The 18,561-nt window shown below is 36.2% G+C and overlaps 1 protein-coding gene across 8 annotated transcripts; it reads right to left on the bottom strand.

Annotated features, from left to right (window-relative positions):
* Positions 1 to 318: 318 nt before the first annotated feature.
* On the bottom strand, positions 319 to 18,435 carry LOC149922073 (uncharacterized). 8 transcript variants are annotated; one of them, XM_090162823.1, is made up of 10 exons: positions 18,094 to 18,435; positions 16,019 to 17,471; positions 15,649 to 15,737; positions 14,879 to 14,976; positions 12,330 to 12,384; positions 5,896 to 6,063; positions 5,695 to 5,824; positions 3,186 to 3,400; positions 2,032 to 2,300; positions 319 to 986 (listed from the first exon to the last, which is right to left on the bottom strand). In XM_090162823.1, exons 3-10 carry the CDS (start codon positions 15,694 to 15,696, stop codon positions 758 to 760), a joined length of 1,212 nt encoding a protein of 403 aa, XP_090018949.1. In that variant the 5' UTR covers positions 15,697 to 15,737; positions 16,019 to 17,471; positions 18,094 to 18,435; the 3' UTR covers positions 319 to 757. The 8 variants fall into 8 exon arrangements, 7 of the variants coding, with proteins under 7 accessions (XP_090018949.1, XP_090018951.1, XP_090018948.1 ...); XM_090162825.1 differs by having other exon boundaries at positions 16,019 to 16,539; XM_090162822.1 differs by having other exon boundaries at positions 16,019 to 18,186; positions 18,263 to 18,435.
* Positions 18,436 to 18,561: the final 126 nt, after the last annotated feature.

Here is an 18,561-nt window from a genome sequence, read left to right as displayed (position 1 = left end):
AGAAATCCGACATTAAATTTCGAAATCCAACGGGAAATCTCGAAATCCGACTTCATAACTCGAAATCCGGCAAGAAAACCAGAAATCCGACGTTTAATTTCGAAATCCGGCAAGAAAACCAGAAATCCGACATTAAATTTCGAAATCCAACGGGAAATCTCGAAATCCGACGGCAAAACTCGAAATCCGGAAAGAAAACCAGAAATCCGACGTTTAAATTCGAAATCCGGCAAGAAAACCAGAAATCCGACGTTTAATTTCGAAATCCGGCAAGAAAACCAGAAATCCGACATTAAATGTCGAAATCCGACGGCAAAACCAGAAATCCGACGTTTAATTTCGAAATCCGGCAAGAAAACCAGAAATCCGATGTAAAATTTCGAAACAAGGCAAGAAAACCAGAAATCCGACGTTAAATTTCGAAATCCAACGGGAAATCTCGAAATCCGACTTCAAAACTCGAAATCCGGCAAGAAAACCAGAAATCCGACGTTTAATTTCGAAATCCGACGTAAAATTTCGAAACAAGGCAAGAAAACCAGAAATCCGACGTTAAATTTCGTAATACGGCAAGAAATCCAGAAATCTGACGTTTAATCCGGGACAAAGTTAAGAAATCCGAAATCCAACAAGAAATTTTGAAATCCCGAATTTCAAAATCCCGAACACCTTTTTGCTGAATGTCCGACCCCTAGCTTATAACAATTATTTTACGTTTAAATTAACAGTTGAGATTTCTTTCGAGAAAGAAAATCATTTATTTAGCAACTGTTGGACGATATAATGTAAAAATGATACATTCCAGGGTAAAACACAACGATGATATTATCATAGAAAATGTCCACATTTTGTAAACAGGCAGTTGCTCATTTAGTTGTATTGTCCTGTATGTGAGCTCAGGCAATTGTATTTCTCGTGGTGTTATGTCTTTATATAACTTCTGTTTAAAAACGAAACTGTGTCCGGTCTCGTGAAAAGTATGGATCCTTTAGAAAAACAATTTTACGTAATTAGATTAGAGTGTAGATTCACCACAACTTATTTATCAAATAATTGGGAAAATAACTAATACAAAATAAATAAAATTTGATGGTTGAAACAGTTCGTCACCTGAAAACCAAAGCCACTCAACTTGAATTAAAATAACTGTAATATTAAAATTTAAGTTGAATTCTGATACGAATAGTGAAAATCTTATTCTGCTATCACAAATATTAGACCAGATATTAAATTTAATACAATGCACGTGCTTTAACTATCCCAAACTTTTAAATATTCAAATCAATATTTATCATAAAGACCACCAATTTTTGTTTCCAGGCGACGAGTTAGGTATATTTTATATTTTACTGCTTGTTATGCACAAAGGGCCCGTTTGTGTTTGTACCGTCGTTCCATGGGGCTATGTACCACCTGATATACAGGATGCCCACTAAAAAACACAAAAAAATATAATTTCAAATTATCTCGAGAACCGGTGGGTTTACGAATTTGCTTCCAAATAGAAAGTTGTTTATCTCCATATTATTAGTTCAAATAACTTTGATTTGACCAAATTTGACCAATCAGAAGCCGAGAAATTGACATTTTGCGAGAAAGAATAATGAATGCCTCCCGTTGCATTTCAATTGAAATATTGAACAACACTATGAACTCCGTCGTTAAACGAGCTCAAGCATGTATCGTAACCGACGGGGGCATAATCCGTATTTATTTGATTAAGTCACATTCAAGCTAACCAGATACTTTTATTAACAAATACTGAATTCAATAACCTTGAATTTCTCGGCTTCTGATTGGTCAAATTTCGTCAAATTAAATTTTTTTGAACTAATAATATGGCGAGCAACAACTTTGTAATTCGAACCAAATCCGTAAACATAACGGTTCTCGAGATAGTTTTTGAATGACCTAGAAAACATGTTTCAAGGTTATTCAATTTTACACTAGTTCCCTTCCATAGAAATTTTAAATTTATAAATGAACGTTTTTCAGTTATTTGTCATTTCTTGTTTATCAGTATATGATTACCTTTGGTCGATGTATTCAATTATGGAGATTATGTCTGTATGGCAAAAAAATCCAAGAAATTCCGTATAAAAATTTGAGTTGCTCAAACTGAGAATTGTTGTATAGTTAGGTCTTTTCTTGAGAGTACAAATGAGGGTGTAAAGTACTTCATCCAAATCCAAAATGACCGAGTTTCCCGCTGCAAAGGTATTCGCCATCAGGTTAATATCGAAGTTTTTTAAAATATGTGGATTTTGGTCAATATTTCTGTAAAATGTTCTGTAACACTTCTGAAACACAGGAAAATTGTTTAAAATTAAAATTACAAGAAATTCGTTATCAAGGATGCTATACGTGTAAGAGGATATGTGGCGAGAGATAAAACCTGACGGCGATTGAGGCCGGTCATGCGCAGTTGATTCAAGGCAGATTTAAATATTTCAATTCCCTCAAGGTCAAATATCTCGGTTCTACTCTGTCTGCAATTAAAAAAATCGGCAACTATGACTCGCGTTTTAAATACGTCTAATCAAAAAAGTGTAAGACTTAAAAAAATGAATTAATACATTTTTTATTTCTTAATATACTCTACTTTAATTAAAACATAATTATCATTTCTAAAATAGTGTCTTAAAGAATCGCACCCATTTTCAATACAATGATATTTGACCTTGAGGGAATCGAAACAAGTAGTCGCATTTTAAATGCTCTTTAGCTCTCTCTTGACCACGACGATGTTGCCGGCAGTTTTTTGGTACAGGTTTTACGGGTCGCCTCATATCCTCTTACATATATAGAATCCTTGGTTTTATTTGCCCACAATTTCAGGATTTGAAATTGGTTTTAAAAATGTTAGAATGGTAAGTTTTGGATCCCTTAACTTAAAGAGATAATTATTTAGTGATGCAAAATCTTTAAAAATTAAAAAAATAATTAACTACACGGTTTTTAAGAATTCAAAATTATTTCAAAAAGCTAGTTCTTTACACAGAGTTATTTGCCCTAAAGTCATAATGAAAGTAGCGTATGTAGAACTGAAATCGCCGCATTTAATCTTAATTTCAGCCCGTCAAATGCAAATAGTTTGAAATAATACAAATATACTGAAAGCAATATCTAACTTGTAAAGTTTATCTTTATGAAATAATTATTTAATATACACTGAAGTAACGTACCTCGTACAAAAAAAGAAAGTTGGAATTGTTGAAAAAGATGAATTTCAAATTGGTTCTTTTCTCGATATCTTTGAAACTTTCGATATTGCAACTCTCTTCTGCCACAAAACTCGTTTTGAAATAACTCAAATATATAAAAATAACTAAACTCAGACTCAGGCTCCACATTGTGTGCAGAAAAAGTAAACGATAATTTCCCAAGTTTTTGATTAGAGCTTTAAAGTAAAATAAGAGTAAAAAATTATTAAAAATCCTAAGTTAATTTTCCGTAATATACCTTCACCAAAATTATTTCAAATGAAAGGTTTATTCTACTATACCAAGATTATATATTTATAAAGACAATGAAAAACGATAAATTTTTGGAGTACTTCACGGATAGCTCTTGAAGAAAACACTACCCACCAGATTATTTTCACGGAAAAACTATGTATGAAATAAAATTTTAATTGTAATAAGGAAATTAGTCTTGTTAATTACCAAAGATTTAATTCAATACGAAGTTATATTCAAAGTACGGTTTGCAGGGAACATTATAATTGTTTAAAAGATTTAAAAGTTCCAAAATAAATGTTTATGTATATTTAAAATATGCACTTAGAAGACGTTAATTTAACATTTATGTAAACGTTTCGTCATTACCATAGGGCGAAACCAGTCTATCGTTGAAATTTCTGGCTATTTTATTTAATTATTATAGTTCGTTTTTGACTCGAAGATCTGTTTGGTCCGAATTTCGCGTGTTTATTTTGGTTTCATTATTTTTAACATTCTTTGCATTGCAGTTAGTGCTCCGCAGATCCGGCTCTTTGGAAGGAGTCGAGCCGACTCTGGCTCTTGAGCCGACGTTGGCTCCTAAAAAAACCAAGAGCCGGAGCCGGAGCCGCACGTCGGCTCCCAGATTTTTAAGGAGCCGGAGCCAACCGTAACAGCCGAGCCGGAGCCGGCTCTATTCTGTTAAAAAAACAATTGAATGGTTTTGAATTTTTAATGGAGTGTAGCTTCTCCGAATGCATTTGTACATTTTTCTACTATATACATTGGCGGGAAAAGACTGAAATTTAAACACAGTTGAGGTTCTATAAGCTTTATATGCTTTTAAAATGATAATTTGAGCCTTGCGAAGATTTCAACTGACCAAAAGGTTGGAGGGGGCAATAACATTAGTTGCCCCTTCCAGGAAAATTATAGGGAGGGGCATTGCCCCCCTTGCCCCCCCTGGTTCCTACGCCCCTGGCCACAGCACAGATTCACAGTTACAGAATAGACTATCAAGTATCAACTTCAGTAACTCGGTACTTCATATTTTTTGCAAAATAATTGTTTATATTTTCATTTTGCAGAAAAGAACATTCCAAGTTTATTGAAAAAGTTGTCGGACAAATGTCCAATGATCCCCTAAGATTTTGAAAAGTTATCGGACATATGCAAAATTTATCGGACAATGTCCAATGTCCTGTACTTATTTCATGCCCTGACTAAATGTAGTAAATATAAACCAAATAACAACACACTACAGAAATTTTAGATTGAAACCGTTTACCAGTCCATTCTGAAATTTTAGACCAATGCACGTCAGTTTGATATACAATAATTGTGAAAGCATACCGCTAATAGTAGACGACTACTACAAAACATTTCCACTATTTGATGCAAAAAGGGAAAGAGCCGGCTCCTGGAGCCGATCTAAAACTAAGGGAGCCGGAGCCACGGCTCCAGATCCGGCTCCCAAAAACACGGAGCCGGAGCCGTTTTGATCGGAGCCGGAGCCATTATTGAGCCGTGCGGAGCACTAATTGCAGTCCATAGATGGTTTTTATTAACTTAACAATTACCATATAGCCGCGTAGGTAACATTTACATAACTGTTGGATTAACGTCATCTAAATAAATATTTTAAATATATATAAACATTTATTCTGGCACTCGAAACTTTTAGATCTTTCAAACAATTATAATGCTCCCTGCAAACCGTATCTTGAATATAACTATTGAGTGGGGTAACTTTTCTTTGAGAATAAAGGCTTCGTTAGCCTACAAATTAAAGCTGTTAAAACGTAGAAGAATATCCATGATATCGCGCGGTAACGGTAGGCATGACATTTGTTTATCCCAAAGCACATTAATTCTTCATAACAAGAAAGTTCGAACTGTAGTATTATTATTCATAAAGAATAATAAAGTTTGATCTGTAGTGATATTATACCATAATAACAAAAAGGTTTGAACTGTAGTGTTACTATTCCTTAATAGTTTCAATATTTCTTCATAACAAGAAAGTTCGAACTCTAGAGTTTCAATATTTCTTCATAATAAGAATATTTGAAATCTGAATTGTGGGGTGGTTTCTATACCAGCATATATTTTAGAATAAAAACCACCCGTTCTATTATTTGGGGAATAGTTAGCTTCCTGGAAGGCTTAGATTTTTTTAAATTTTTACTTTATTTATTCAATCAATGGATTTTTTTTTATAACTGAGTTAGCTAAAAAATAAATATATACTTACGTTGTTTCAACATGCAACGAAAATGCAACCATAGTTCTTTAAACAAGACAGTCGTAAATAAATTGTATTTTATAATCACAGATGTTAAGACTGACAAAATAAAACATGTGGCTATTAAATTTACCCAATCCTGAAAAAGTTTCAGAATCAAATTTTAGAATGGTTTCCATTTAGTTTAAGAACCTACTCAGAAATACGTACTTTTATGTAGAAAGGTGATAAAAGAACCATAATAGTACTTCTTGTGAGTGAACAACGCTCTGATAATATTTTCACATCGAGGTAATGCACCGGTTTCGTATATGTGGTTAAATTTCCCATTCTCAACGAGTATGACAAGATATTTCGGTAATACATGATGTAAATTTCCTGTAGTAAAATATTAAATATTTGAGCGTAGACTTTGTTTCGCTGATATTCTTGTTTATAAGTAGGCAGTATAAATGGTACGTTAATAAAAGTACCATTCAATTAATATTTCCTTAATCATCAGCCAGATAGTCAAGTTTTTGTATATAACTAAGTTGAAGAAGTTAATAGATTGGTTTTTAAATGTAGGTATATTATATTATTAGTGCAACATTTGAGATAGCGTTATTTCATTAAAGGGAATATTACCCCGGATATTTGGTGTGGAACACCAACGTTTTCAGCTCTGGCCGCTCTTGCCTTTGCCTTTAGAAATGTACAGGTAAGTTAAAAAAATGAAGGGGTCTTCCATTGTTCGTGATAGATGTCAACAGAATAAACGACGGTTCATGATATGCAAACTTTTAATTTAAAATCATATTTACAGGAGACGAACAGGAATCAAAACTAACCCCATTTTGAGATTTACAACGGTTTTTATACAGAATTTAAAAAATGTAATATTGATTAACAAATGCTAATATCTGATTTATAAGCGTTAAAAACAATTATAATATAAGAAAAACAAGAAGTCGCGTACGCCCAAACATCCTGCCCACCTTAAAATGTGAATTTTAAAGTTAAGGCTCCAACGGAAGTTGACACAGTTTGGTGACCGGTCGTTGCAATTCCCTGTCCGTAGTCTTGACCGTGACGACGCGAACAATTTGATCGGCCCCTGGGTGGATTTTAATGATTCTGGCCATCTTCCATTTGGTTGGCGGTAACTCCTCCTTAAGTAGTACCAAATCTCCGATTTCTAGATTGCGAGTACTCTTCGTCCATTTTGGACGTTGTTGGAGTCGTGACAAGTACTCGGCTTGCCAAAGTCGCCAAAAGTGTTGTAATATCTGTTGTCCGAGCTGCCATCGGGAGAGACGGTTGATGTTGGTTGAAGTGAAATCGGGTTCTGGTATGGACGTCAAGGAGTCCCCAATCAGAAAATGTACCGGCGTCAAGACTGCTAGGTCGGATGGATCTGATGTCATTGGAGTCCGGGGACGGGAGTTTAGACATGCTTCTACTTGACATAGTAGTGTCTGCATCTCTTCGAGCGTCAGTCGTGTCTCCCCGATGACTCTCTTCAGGTGATATTTGACTGATTTTACGCCCGCATCCCAGAGGCCACCAAAATCAGAAGCTGCCGGGGGATTGAAATGCCAGATGGTTCCTTCGTCGCTCATCCATTGCGCTATGGTCTGGTCTTTGGTGATAGTTAAGACAACTCGGATAAATTCCTTAAGTTCCTTGTTGGCTCCAATGAAGTTCGTCCCGCAATCGCTATAGACGTCGGTGCATTTGCCTCGACGGGAGACGAAGCGTTTGAAGGCTGCCAAGAACGCAGCAGCTAACATGTCACTGACCAATTCGAGGTGCAGTGCATGGGTCGTGAAACCGGCGAATATGGCGATATAGCCTTTGAATGATCGGCATCCTCGTCCCTTCATGACTTTCAGATTGAACGCACCGGCGTAGTCGACTCCGGGGTTGACTCTAGGAGCTGGTAGATTGCCCATAAGTTGATTGATGGTTTTTTGCCTGTTGTCAGACACATCTCAAACACCTTTGGACATGGAAGCGAACAGCATCACGAAGCCCTATGATCCAGAACTTCGATTGTAATGACGCCATCATTAGTTGCGGCCCTCCATGTAGTGTTTTGGCATGTTCGGTGTTGATGATGAGATCAGTGAATGTACTTTTTCGAGGCAGGATGACTGGGTGAATTTGATCGATTGAGATTTTTGCATGTCGGATTCGTCCGCCAACTCTAAGGACACCGGTTGCGTCCAAGAATGGTGTCAGCCCCAGAATTTTGCTTTTTGTTGGTAGAGGTTTTTATCTTCCAGTTGTCGAATTTCTGCTCCGAAGTGAGCTGACTGAGTGACTTTTATCCAATGATTGAATGCGCGATCGTTCTCTTCCTTCGTTAACGGGACCAGTTCTCTTGTTTCCGGCCAGGTTTGGCTGTTGCGAAGATAACGTTGAATGTACCCGGTAACGTGAAGGAGCTTCGTTAATGATGAATATCGTTCTAAGAGACTGGTATCGCTCTTGGAATGCACAGCGATGACTGGTTTGATTCGCTCCTCAATTCTGCATTTGGGATACTCTTTAATGGGCGATTCATTGGTGTGGACTGGTTCAGTTTGTAGCCAATTTGGACCATGCCACCATAGAGGGTGCGTTAGAAGTTCCTTGGCGTCAATGCCCCGTGAGGCACAATCTGCGGGGTTGAGTTTACCCGGAACGTGATGCCACTGGATAACGGGTTGTATGTTTTGAACTTCTGACACCCGGTTTGCGATGAATGTCTTCCATCGTTGAGGACGTGAGGCCAGCCAGGACAGTACGATGCGGATATCTTCAATGCCGGTTAGATCTTTTCGGAAGGTATGCCATTTGTGAACGATCGTCGATGGTAACTCTTCATCCCAGGTAACCTTGATTTGCCACATCTCTTGCAGCAGGATTTTCGCTCTGATCAGGATTGGAGACAAGAGACCTAAGGGATCGAAAACCTGGGCGGTATCAGACAGGATGGTGCGTTTAGTAACGACTTCTCTGGAATTCGGTAATGTCAGAACAAATGATAGGACGTCTATTGCCAGTGTCCATTGTATTTAAGGGAACCAGGATTTCCCTCTGCTCCGAAGGTATTATTTCCATGACGGCTGGATCGTTTGACGCCCATTTCCGCAATGTAGTTTTATGGCGCTGATTGTATTGGTTGCGCCTGAAAGGAGGTCGTCCATGTAGAAATCGTCTGTGAGGACTTGAGAAGCCAACGGATACTTTGACTCTACGTCTTTAGATAACTGTTGTAAGACCTTAGTAGCCAAATAGGGTGCTGACGCTGTCTCGTATGTCACCGTAAATAGTTGATAATCTTCGATCGGATCTTCCTTTCGATGTCTCCATAGTATTCGTTGGTAGCGGAGGTCTTCGTTGTGAATTAAGATTTGGCGATACATTTTCTCGATATCGGCCATCAGTGCGACTGCGTGGCTTCGAAATCTGATGAGTAGGTTTACGAGATCTAACTGTAGTTTTGGACGTACGAGGAGGATGTTGTTCAGAGAGACTCCGTTGGAGGTTTTAGAGGACCCGTCAAATACGACTCTTAGTTTTGTTGACGAACTTGATTCCTTGAAGACTGCATGGTGCGGTAAATGGTAGGTGTTATCTGCGAGTCTGCTTTCGGTGGAAACGAGCTCCATGTGACGCAGATGGATATATTCTTCCATGAATCTTCGGTATTTCTCGTAGTTCGTCGGTTTAGCTTCTAAACGGCGTTCAACGTATTTGAATCTTGGTAATGCTATACACCTAGATTCACCGAGTGGCTCGGGACTCTCCTTGATTGGAAGTCTGACAACGTACATTTCGGCTGAATGTGTCTTCAAACTTCTGTTCGCACTGGATCTCGGTAGATGTGAAATTGGCCTGATCTGTTAGTTCTTCGATTTCCCAGAACCTGGCGAGTTGGGTTTCAAGCTGGCAATGATGAACTTTAATTGACGATGTGGTACTGTTCCAGTCTTGGGTTCCGGTGGTCCCCGCTACCACCCAACCAAAGACGGTCTTGAACGCTCCAGGTACTCCAGATCTTCCCATTAGTTTACCATCTCGAATGAGGTCTAGGAAAACGTTTGCTCCAAGAAGTATATCGACTGAGCCTGGAATGTTGAACGTTGGATCTGCAAGTTGTAGTCGCTTGATGCGCGACCAGTTTCGAGTATTGACGGTGAAATTCGGAAGCCTTTCCGTGACGTCTTTAAGGATCAGGACTTCAATTGTTGCCTTGAAGGTGGGATCGCTACTGGAACTGATGGACAGCGTTGCGCCGCCTCTAGATTGGCTGAGACTGGTCGCACCAATTCCGCCTATCGTCAGGGTCTGATGAGTTCGTCTGACTTGTAACTTTTGCATGAACTGTTCGGAAATAAAACTCGCTTGCGAGCCAGAGTCGATCAGCGCCGCTCTGCTAGGCCAGATGGAACCGTTACCACCCCAGACCTGAATGATTGCTGTCGGCAGTATAACTTTAGAAGGCTCGATATGCTGGCGGGATACATGTGCAAGGACTTCGCTTCTCGAGTTTTCACGGGACGTGGAATCCATCTCATGGGAATCTTGATGCAAAAGAGTGTTATACCTCGCCTTGCATTTTCGACAGTTACCGGATTTGCAGTTGTGGCTGACGTGGTCGTTTCTGAGGCAGTTGAAGCAAAGTGAGTGCGATTTGACTAAATTCCATTGAGCTTCATGCGTAGCCTTCAGCAAGGATGGGCGAGTCAGTGCAGGTCGAGCATGCGTTGTCTCGTATGGAACCGTGATGTGATACCGGATTTTTCCTGGGAAATGGCGTTGATGCTTGTTTGCTTCTGGTTTCTCTCGATGTGGATTGGGAAGCGGCGAAGGCTCGAGCTCTCTGTTGTTAATTCCTCATACGTAGGTCTCGTAGTACCTGTCAGCGATAGCTCCCATTGTCTTCTAGACTCGTTATCGAGTTTTTCTCCAATTACATAAATGAGTACGGCATTCCAGTGTTGGACGGGCTCTTGCAGAACTTTCAGAGAGCGAATACACTCTGCCGTCGTGTCAATCAAGCGTCTTAGCGAAGCAGCTGATTCGTCTCTGACAGAAGCTTGATTAAGTAGTCGTTTGATGTGAGCGTTGACGATCTCTCGAGTGTTGTTGAACCGATTGAGAAGAATATCCCATGCCTCGGCGTAGTTTCCATCCGTGACTGGGATTGCGTGGATAAGCATAGCTGCCTCACCGCGTAGAGATGTTTTGAGGTACTGAAACTTCTGGGCACTTGATAGAGTTCCATTGTTATGAACCGTGGCCGTAAAGAGATCATGGAACGGGAACCAGTCTATGTAGTTTCCTCCGAAGACTGGAAGCTCTAGTTTCGGTAGCTTAATATCAGCTGTCGGTAGACTACTTGGTACGGTTGGCACTTGAATATTGAGCGTTTTCCATACGGGTGACGAGAGCATTGAAGTCATCTACTGGGCAGTTGGTACTGATGTACTGTTGCACTGTTTCCAAATCGGCGGCTAATGCATCGGCTTTCTTTTTGTACGTTGCCACTGCGACTGGTGTGATGGGCATGGTGGCATGTTTCGTGATGACCGCCTCGAACCTGGTAATCTGACCCTTGATCGATCGTCTGCGAGCTGTATGATGATCCATACCGATTGATAATGGAGGTTACGCACTTGAATCGGACTCTGAATGGTGACACTACTTCCCACGAAGAATGGATACTGGTAACGGCAAGGAATTTGGAAACCTCAACTAATTACCGCGACTGTATCCGGCTCGTCGGACCAAAAATATGTTCATGATAGATGTCAACAGAATAAACGACGGTTCATGATATACACACTTTTAATTTAAAATCATATTTACAGGAGACGAACAGGAATCAAAACTAACCCCTTTTTGAGATTTACAACGGTTTTTATACAGATTTTAAAAAATTTAATATTGATTAAGAAATGCTAATATCGGATTGATAAGCGTTAAAAACAATTATGATATAAGAAAAACAAGAAGTCATGTACGCTCAAACATCCATAAATATTTCTTTGCAGGTTATATCCTTTTAAAGGGGTTTTCTCCCGAGTTATTCGATATCCCATGTTATAAAAAGTTTAAAAACTTGTACAGGGTAATGGCGAGGGGCAGATCACTTTGTTACCGGGTGTCCTAATAATCATGATTAAAAATGTAATCGTTATTTAATCATTTTTAATCTTTGTACAGCCAAAGCTGCAGATTTAATTTTAATATAATAATAATCATTGGAGTTATCTGCCCCTCGGGTAATGGTAATAGTGAGCTGCTAGCCACCACTTTCCTATACGCATTTTAGCGTATGGCGGTGCTGATTGATAAAATAGGTCATGATAAAAGTTTTGAAAACTATTTCATCTCTTTTTACTCAAAAGGGAGAAATCACTCTATCCTGTAGAATGATTGTAGGAACATTTGAAGAGTTTTCCAAAATCACCACCTACAATGACTGCTAGGGAAGCGAGAATGGAGGTCATGTTTTGGAGTGAAACAAATCTATAGAAACACATAAATGTTTTATTATTCTGACCTAACATTGAAATAGAATGGTTTTGGAAAGGTAATAGTGTTCTTTATCGTTAACAGCATTGGTAATAAAACAAAGTGTAACGCAATTACGCAACACAAATACGTACCTTTCTTTGCATCATATTATACATATAGCCTCCAATTTCCGGCACAATATTGAATCTTTATTAATAATAAAAAATAATTTAATAGACATTTCCGCAATTGAACTCTAGGTGGTATTTCTGATTCACCAGGTGTCATCTCCCGTTGAATATTTGAAATATACTCACGTTTTTATTAATAAATACATTTACTTATAGACCACGCGTTAAAAGAGGATGTATATAGTCCACCAGAGATGGGCACTTGTTTTTCCTATCTATCTTTTTATATCATCAAGATGGCGCCAATATCACTATCACGATCAATTTTTTTATACTAAGTCCACTTTTAAAGACGAATTAGTTAGCAACCAAATATAACCAACTAATGGGCAGTGAATTAAGCGGTGTAAACAGCAAACGTTGGTTCGCCTTTTGGTGGACCAACACTCTAAGAAATAAGGGTGTTTAAAAGGTGTTAAGAAAGTGTTACACCTCGTTCGCTCCGTTTTTACACCTAAAAAAGGGTGTTACTTTTAAAGGTGTAAAAACAGTGTGACTTAACACTAAACAAATGTTTCAATAAGATAGACATTCCAAGAAATTGGGGTTTGTTTCACACCGTTATAACACATTTTAAACACAATTCGAGATCGAACCCCGTTTCAACACCCTCACCACACAATTAAAATTTGTGAAACAAAATATATCCAATAACATATAATAAAGCACCTTCAAAATTGTGTAAACGCGTTAAATAACATCTTTAGAAGTGTTAATACGCCCTTTATTAGAGCTAAATACCCCCTTAAAAGATGTCAATACGCATTTTTAAGAGTTAAATCACATCTTTAGAAATGCTAATACGCTCGGGAAGTTTTTAAAGGACGTATTTACACCTAAAAAAATGTGATTTAACTCTTTTTAAAGGTGTTTTATAACTTTTGAAATGGGCTTTGAACTCCTTCAGACGTGAAATTTTACTCTTTAAATGGGCATACGAGTTTGGGTGGAAAGGCGTGAACAGTGTAAGTTGACTTGGTCCATCGGATATGAAAAATACTGAAATTGGGGCTATTGTTTTATTCGAAGCGTAGTAGTAGCTTTCCATAAGAAAGGGTTAATATTTAGAGCCCTTTTGCACCAAAAAAAACCATTGGTGTCGTCGTATTATTCAGCACTTAATTTTCTATGAAAGGTAAGCGGTGTGCGTTGTCGTATAGCCGTTGTTCATTGGACTTTCTCTAAATGTCTACGAAGCCGTTAAATATTTATTGTAAGTCAATTGATACGTAATTTCGTGGTACCCGTTTGAATCCTCGGCTACCCATACATTTGGGCCCTTGATTTCTCAGAATTTATCATTTATATTTAGAAATGACACATCAAATGGTAGCAGGACCGCGTTATTTAATTGAACAAATAAAATAATACGGAGATGACTTGGGCCTAGGGTTGTTCTTTGGGTATTAGCCTAACCGAGGGGCTAACCACTCTTAGAAAGTCTGTACACCGGACTACGCTTAGATTACCACTGCCAAAGGCAGGGACTTCAAAGATTACGCGTAGTCCCATTAGTACAGTCAAAGGTACAGCTCTGTACACCGATTACGCGGAGTGATCAGCCCCTCGAGCCTAACTAATTATTATTATTATTATTATTATTATTATTATTATTATTATTATTATTATTATTATTATTAAGGTAGGTAATGAAAAACATTCGCAATTTCAATTTGGGAAACAGTGCCCCAGATATTGGGTCATAATTTATATATCGGGGCCGTGATGGAACTAATATTATGGCTTGGACGGCTTGTTTCCATATGGACATATTTCGAGGTTCTTAATATGTCCTTGGAAGAGTTGGAGAACCATGTAAAAGCGTAATGGTGTTTTGTTTTAACATTGCTCTCGCCTCCCTCAATTACAATTATTGGAATTTCTACTTCACGACGTCATATTCATTTAATCGATATCCTGCCATAACCAGTGGTGGCACCAGGGGGCATCAAACTTCTTCTAGGGGGCTCAAAAATTCTTCTATTGGAGCCCAAAAATGTTTTTAACAATGACCACTCTTTTGGGGTTAACTATATAGTTTATTTTTAGAAACAAAACTCGACTTCACTATTTCGTATTTGTAATACAATTTATACGCTTTTTCAATGTAAATGTTCGTCATCGTGTACACTGCTTTATCGCGAAAAAACTAAGCTAATATTGAGCAGCCCGTAAAGATCTATACTTCGTATGAAACAATTTAGTTCCCATTTAAAATACATGTTCGATAAGTCTTAGTTTCTGTACAGCCTTGTATATACATACTTTGGCAGCAGGCTCGGAAATAAGGAATGTTTTTGGATTTTTTTTTATACTTAGCCTACCTACCCCAAAAACCTTGCATCGTCACTGGCCATAGCTTTAACGCTAATATATGTACTATCAGAAGTTTATAGTAAATATATCTTACGAGAGAAGTAGCCAGCTAGACCATTTTAGTTTTAGAAACTCACTATATGATGAATTTCAGCCGAAGTGTGTTTCAAGACTGCTAGTTTTAGTATACTTACTTAAAAGGAAGTGAATCGATTATGTAATTGTACATAAAGGTTTCCGCTATCAAAACATTGTCACAAGCATGTCCACTTAATTTGCAAAAAAGAAACTTCTGAAATAATTTTATGAAAAATATTATATTTACGTTCAAATATTAACTTAACGTGCATAGAATATTCATATTCCATTCCTTCGCACCGATAATTGATTTAAACGGGTTGAATTCATCTGATTATACCACCTCTCGGAAAATTCCACTATTGCTCAAATATACAAATACATAAATTATGGCCGAGGAAGAGTTTAATAAATTTTCCAAAATGTTTTCCATATCGACGTACGTTTTAACCTTAGACCAAGAAACAGTCTAAGTTTTAACTTTCTTATAGTGTAGAATTTTTTCTATCGTCGCTTGAAAACCAAATCTACGTAACTTTATATAAAATACCGAAAAAGATACGGGGATTTGGCTTTCAGGAGACGAAATATATCTCGTGTTATAATTTGGGTTTTAAAATTGGGACTTCATTATGTTCAAGTCAGTTCCTATAAAGTTTTAGTATTGGTCCAAATAGAATCCGTTAATATATACATTTTGTACGATTTTTATCGTAATAAAGTGTCTTTTTATACAAAACCATACGTCGCGTTTTGAAATTAGGGAAACAAATATTAAAAGGTTTTAAATCACAGTTTCTTTCTGGTTCTTTTATCTTTTGAACTGCCGGTTTTGGCATACATTTATTTAAAATTATTATTTATAAGACATTTTTCAAAGTCATACCTTTGTAACTCCAACATTTATCGTGGTATTCCATAAAATATTATTCATAATTTTACATGTATATGAAATTGGAATTGTAATTATCTAGTCTGTAATGGAATATAAAAAAATTACACCTGAATATTTTAAATTGCGCATATGAACGTGTTTTTATTCTATAATATTTATCAATAAGCGTAAGGTGTTTCAAAATTAAAATTATTACACCTGAAATCTTAAAGTTATCAAAAAATATATACAGTTAAGTATATAGGGCAGATTTCCAAAGAAAGATATAGCTAGAATACCAAAAAATGTCATGCTCTTCTATTATTATTATTATTAATATATTGATGTCTAGTTTACAAGTTTGCAGGTTACAATAACATACCATATCCACTCTTGTGACTCCTGGCCACATCACCACAAATGCTCGTGCGCTGAGGGTTTGTGTACATTATACAACTGAGAAATTTCATACATGACTTAAATGAACCCCATTTACAGAATAATTTAAAACGCGAATACATCAAAAATACTTTTAGAGTTAACTGAAATTATTCAGATGCTGAACTTAAAAAAATTTTAGTAATCAATAATATTCGAAAATCAATGACCAGTATTCAAAAGTAATCAGGGAATCATGTGTAAACATCGGTATACACTGGTACTAGAGATAAAAAAAGTAATAAAAGATAAATAATAATAATCACCGTAAGTATTTTTGATAGTCTCAACATAATCATTTTCCTTAAGTATAATTAAATACATTCTTAAATATTGTTTTTTTTTAAAGCAACATAATCTCTTTTACGCACCAAAAACTGGACTTCACCCTGCATACTTCCGTTACTACGTTTAGGTCTTTAGGAATAATTATTACAGAAATAAATTACTTAAGTTTGCTTGCTTCTTGTTTCAAAGAAAAGATTTAAATAAGTTTTGCTTTCTACTCAGCTACAGATTGTAGGTGGTAATTTTGGGAAAATATTCTGCTAAAATGATTTTCCCCAAACGTAGCTATGTCCAAATTTGAGTGTGAAATCTTACTCATTTATAGAATAAATTTGTAAACACAGTATTGATTAAAATATAATCACGCTAAGAAAACTCTTTTCGAGTAGACTACCTTATTTACATACTCAAAATCGACTTTCGGGCGATTTAGAAAACACCAAAAATAAGAAACAAATATTAACAAGGTATAAAGAAACTAAGTTGCCCAATAATCGATTTTTACGGTCATGCTTTGTTCAAAACAAACACTGGGATAAACTTTAGGGACAAGGTCCATTTTTTTACATGATCAGACTTTTCATACCACAAAATATCCACAAGAATAAATAGGAAATTTTTCTTTCATTTCTTGTATATCCATATCCGAATATTAAATTGTATAATTGTCGCGAATACTATCCATAAATAAACAGTTAATCGAATTTTTTATGATTAATTGAAATTTTGGTGGTTAATGTATCCGTTTCCCCGAGCCCTAAGTAGAAAAATCTTTAACAATGTGAACGAAAGTGTTGCCAAAATTAGACAATTTTAACGTTAGTTTCTACTTTATCAGAAGTTAATGAATACACTTCAGTTAATATTTGATAATCTAGCTGACTATTCCGGTTATGTTTTAAATAAAAATACTGCATCGTTGTAATATCAACATTTAAAAATGCCCAAAGCGTTATGAAGCTATATAATTATCACGGAACTAGTGTAAAATTAAAACTAAATCAACCTCACAAACAATAAATTTAAATTTCCTAACCTCTCCCTGGAATTTGGTCTTACTTTTTAATTCGACCGATCTGTCGAAGGCCTTCTTTAATCCAAAATGTTACCTACGATTTTATTATTTAAATCCCAGTGGATTTAAGAAATTGGATAAGTTAAATTTTCATTTCTTTCTAAACCACTATTAAATTGTTACTGAACAACGATACAGTGACGATTGTAATTGTGTGTTGGAAAATTCATATCATTAGGTAAGATAACAAAATTGTCTTAATATTTTTACAACAGATGAAAAATATTCATTAGATTCATCCGCTACCTTTTTGGTTGGTCTTTAGTTGCATAAATATTATGTTTATATTTAATTTTAACTATAGATTTACGTTTTTAAACCATCAATTTAATATTCATCAATTTTCTGTTTAAAAAAGTTAATGTACGATATATATCCCCCTTTAATTTTTATACTAATCTATTTTTCGTATGAAATTTTGAAATTTGTTTTAGCCTGTTAAAATTACGTATGCCACTTAGAAAAAACCAAAGGCGTTAGCAGTTATTTCAATATTAGAGGTAATATATACTAAGCAGACGACGAGTCAAGTTTTAAAGTTCTCACGTAAGTGACTTCACCGAATAATTCAATTTCAAATAGTTGGATATAATAAAAACATTGTAAACAGAGAAATAAAGGTGCGTATTGAGCGCCAAAGTCTAAATTATCATTACTTCTCTTGAGGAGGATATGCTACATTATTTCTCTTTATATCAACGGTTTGAAAAACGCCTTAGTGATAACCCAGCGTTTTAAAAATGAAAAATCTATAAAAAATAAAAAAATTTCGTTTCGACATAATTTAATATAGATACAGAAAATTATAAAAGTTGGATTTCGAACCCTTAATTTTCCACAATTTCCGCTTGAAGGGCGAACTTTAAAACTTGAAATGACGTCCATACCAAATAGTAAACGTTAATTATAACGTTAATTAATTATATTTTTAAACGCATTTTAAAAGAGCGATTTTTACATTTGTTTATAAACCGAGGAAAGTCTGCTGAGCTAGAGTACAAAATTATAATGGATCTGAGTAGCAAATTAAGTTACTTTTTCCCCGCTTTGTAGGGGAAGGGACTGGAGTTTAAAACAATAAAAATATCCGTTTCTATTATAGTTTGAAACACGATTCATAAATA

Source organism: Leiobunum rupestre, chromosome 11, assembly GCF_980474605.1.
Source record: "Leiobunum rupestre chromosome 11, qqLeiRupe1.1.hap1, whole genome shotgun sequence".
Lineage (NCBI taxonomy): Eukaryota > Metazoa > Arthropoda > Arachnida > Opiliones > Sclerosomatidae > Leiobunum > Leiobunum rupestre.
The sequence above is the reverse complement of the archived record's forward strand: the minus strand, read 5'-3'. Positions and strand labels throughout refer to the sequence as shown.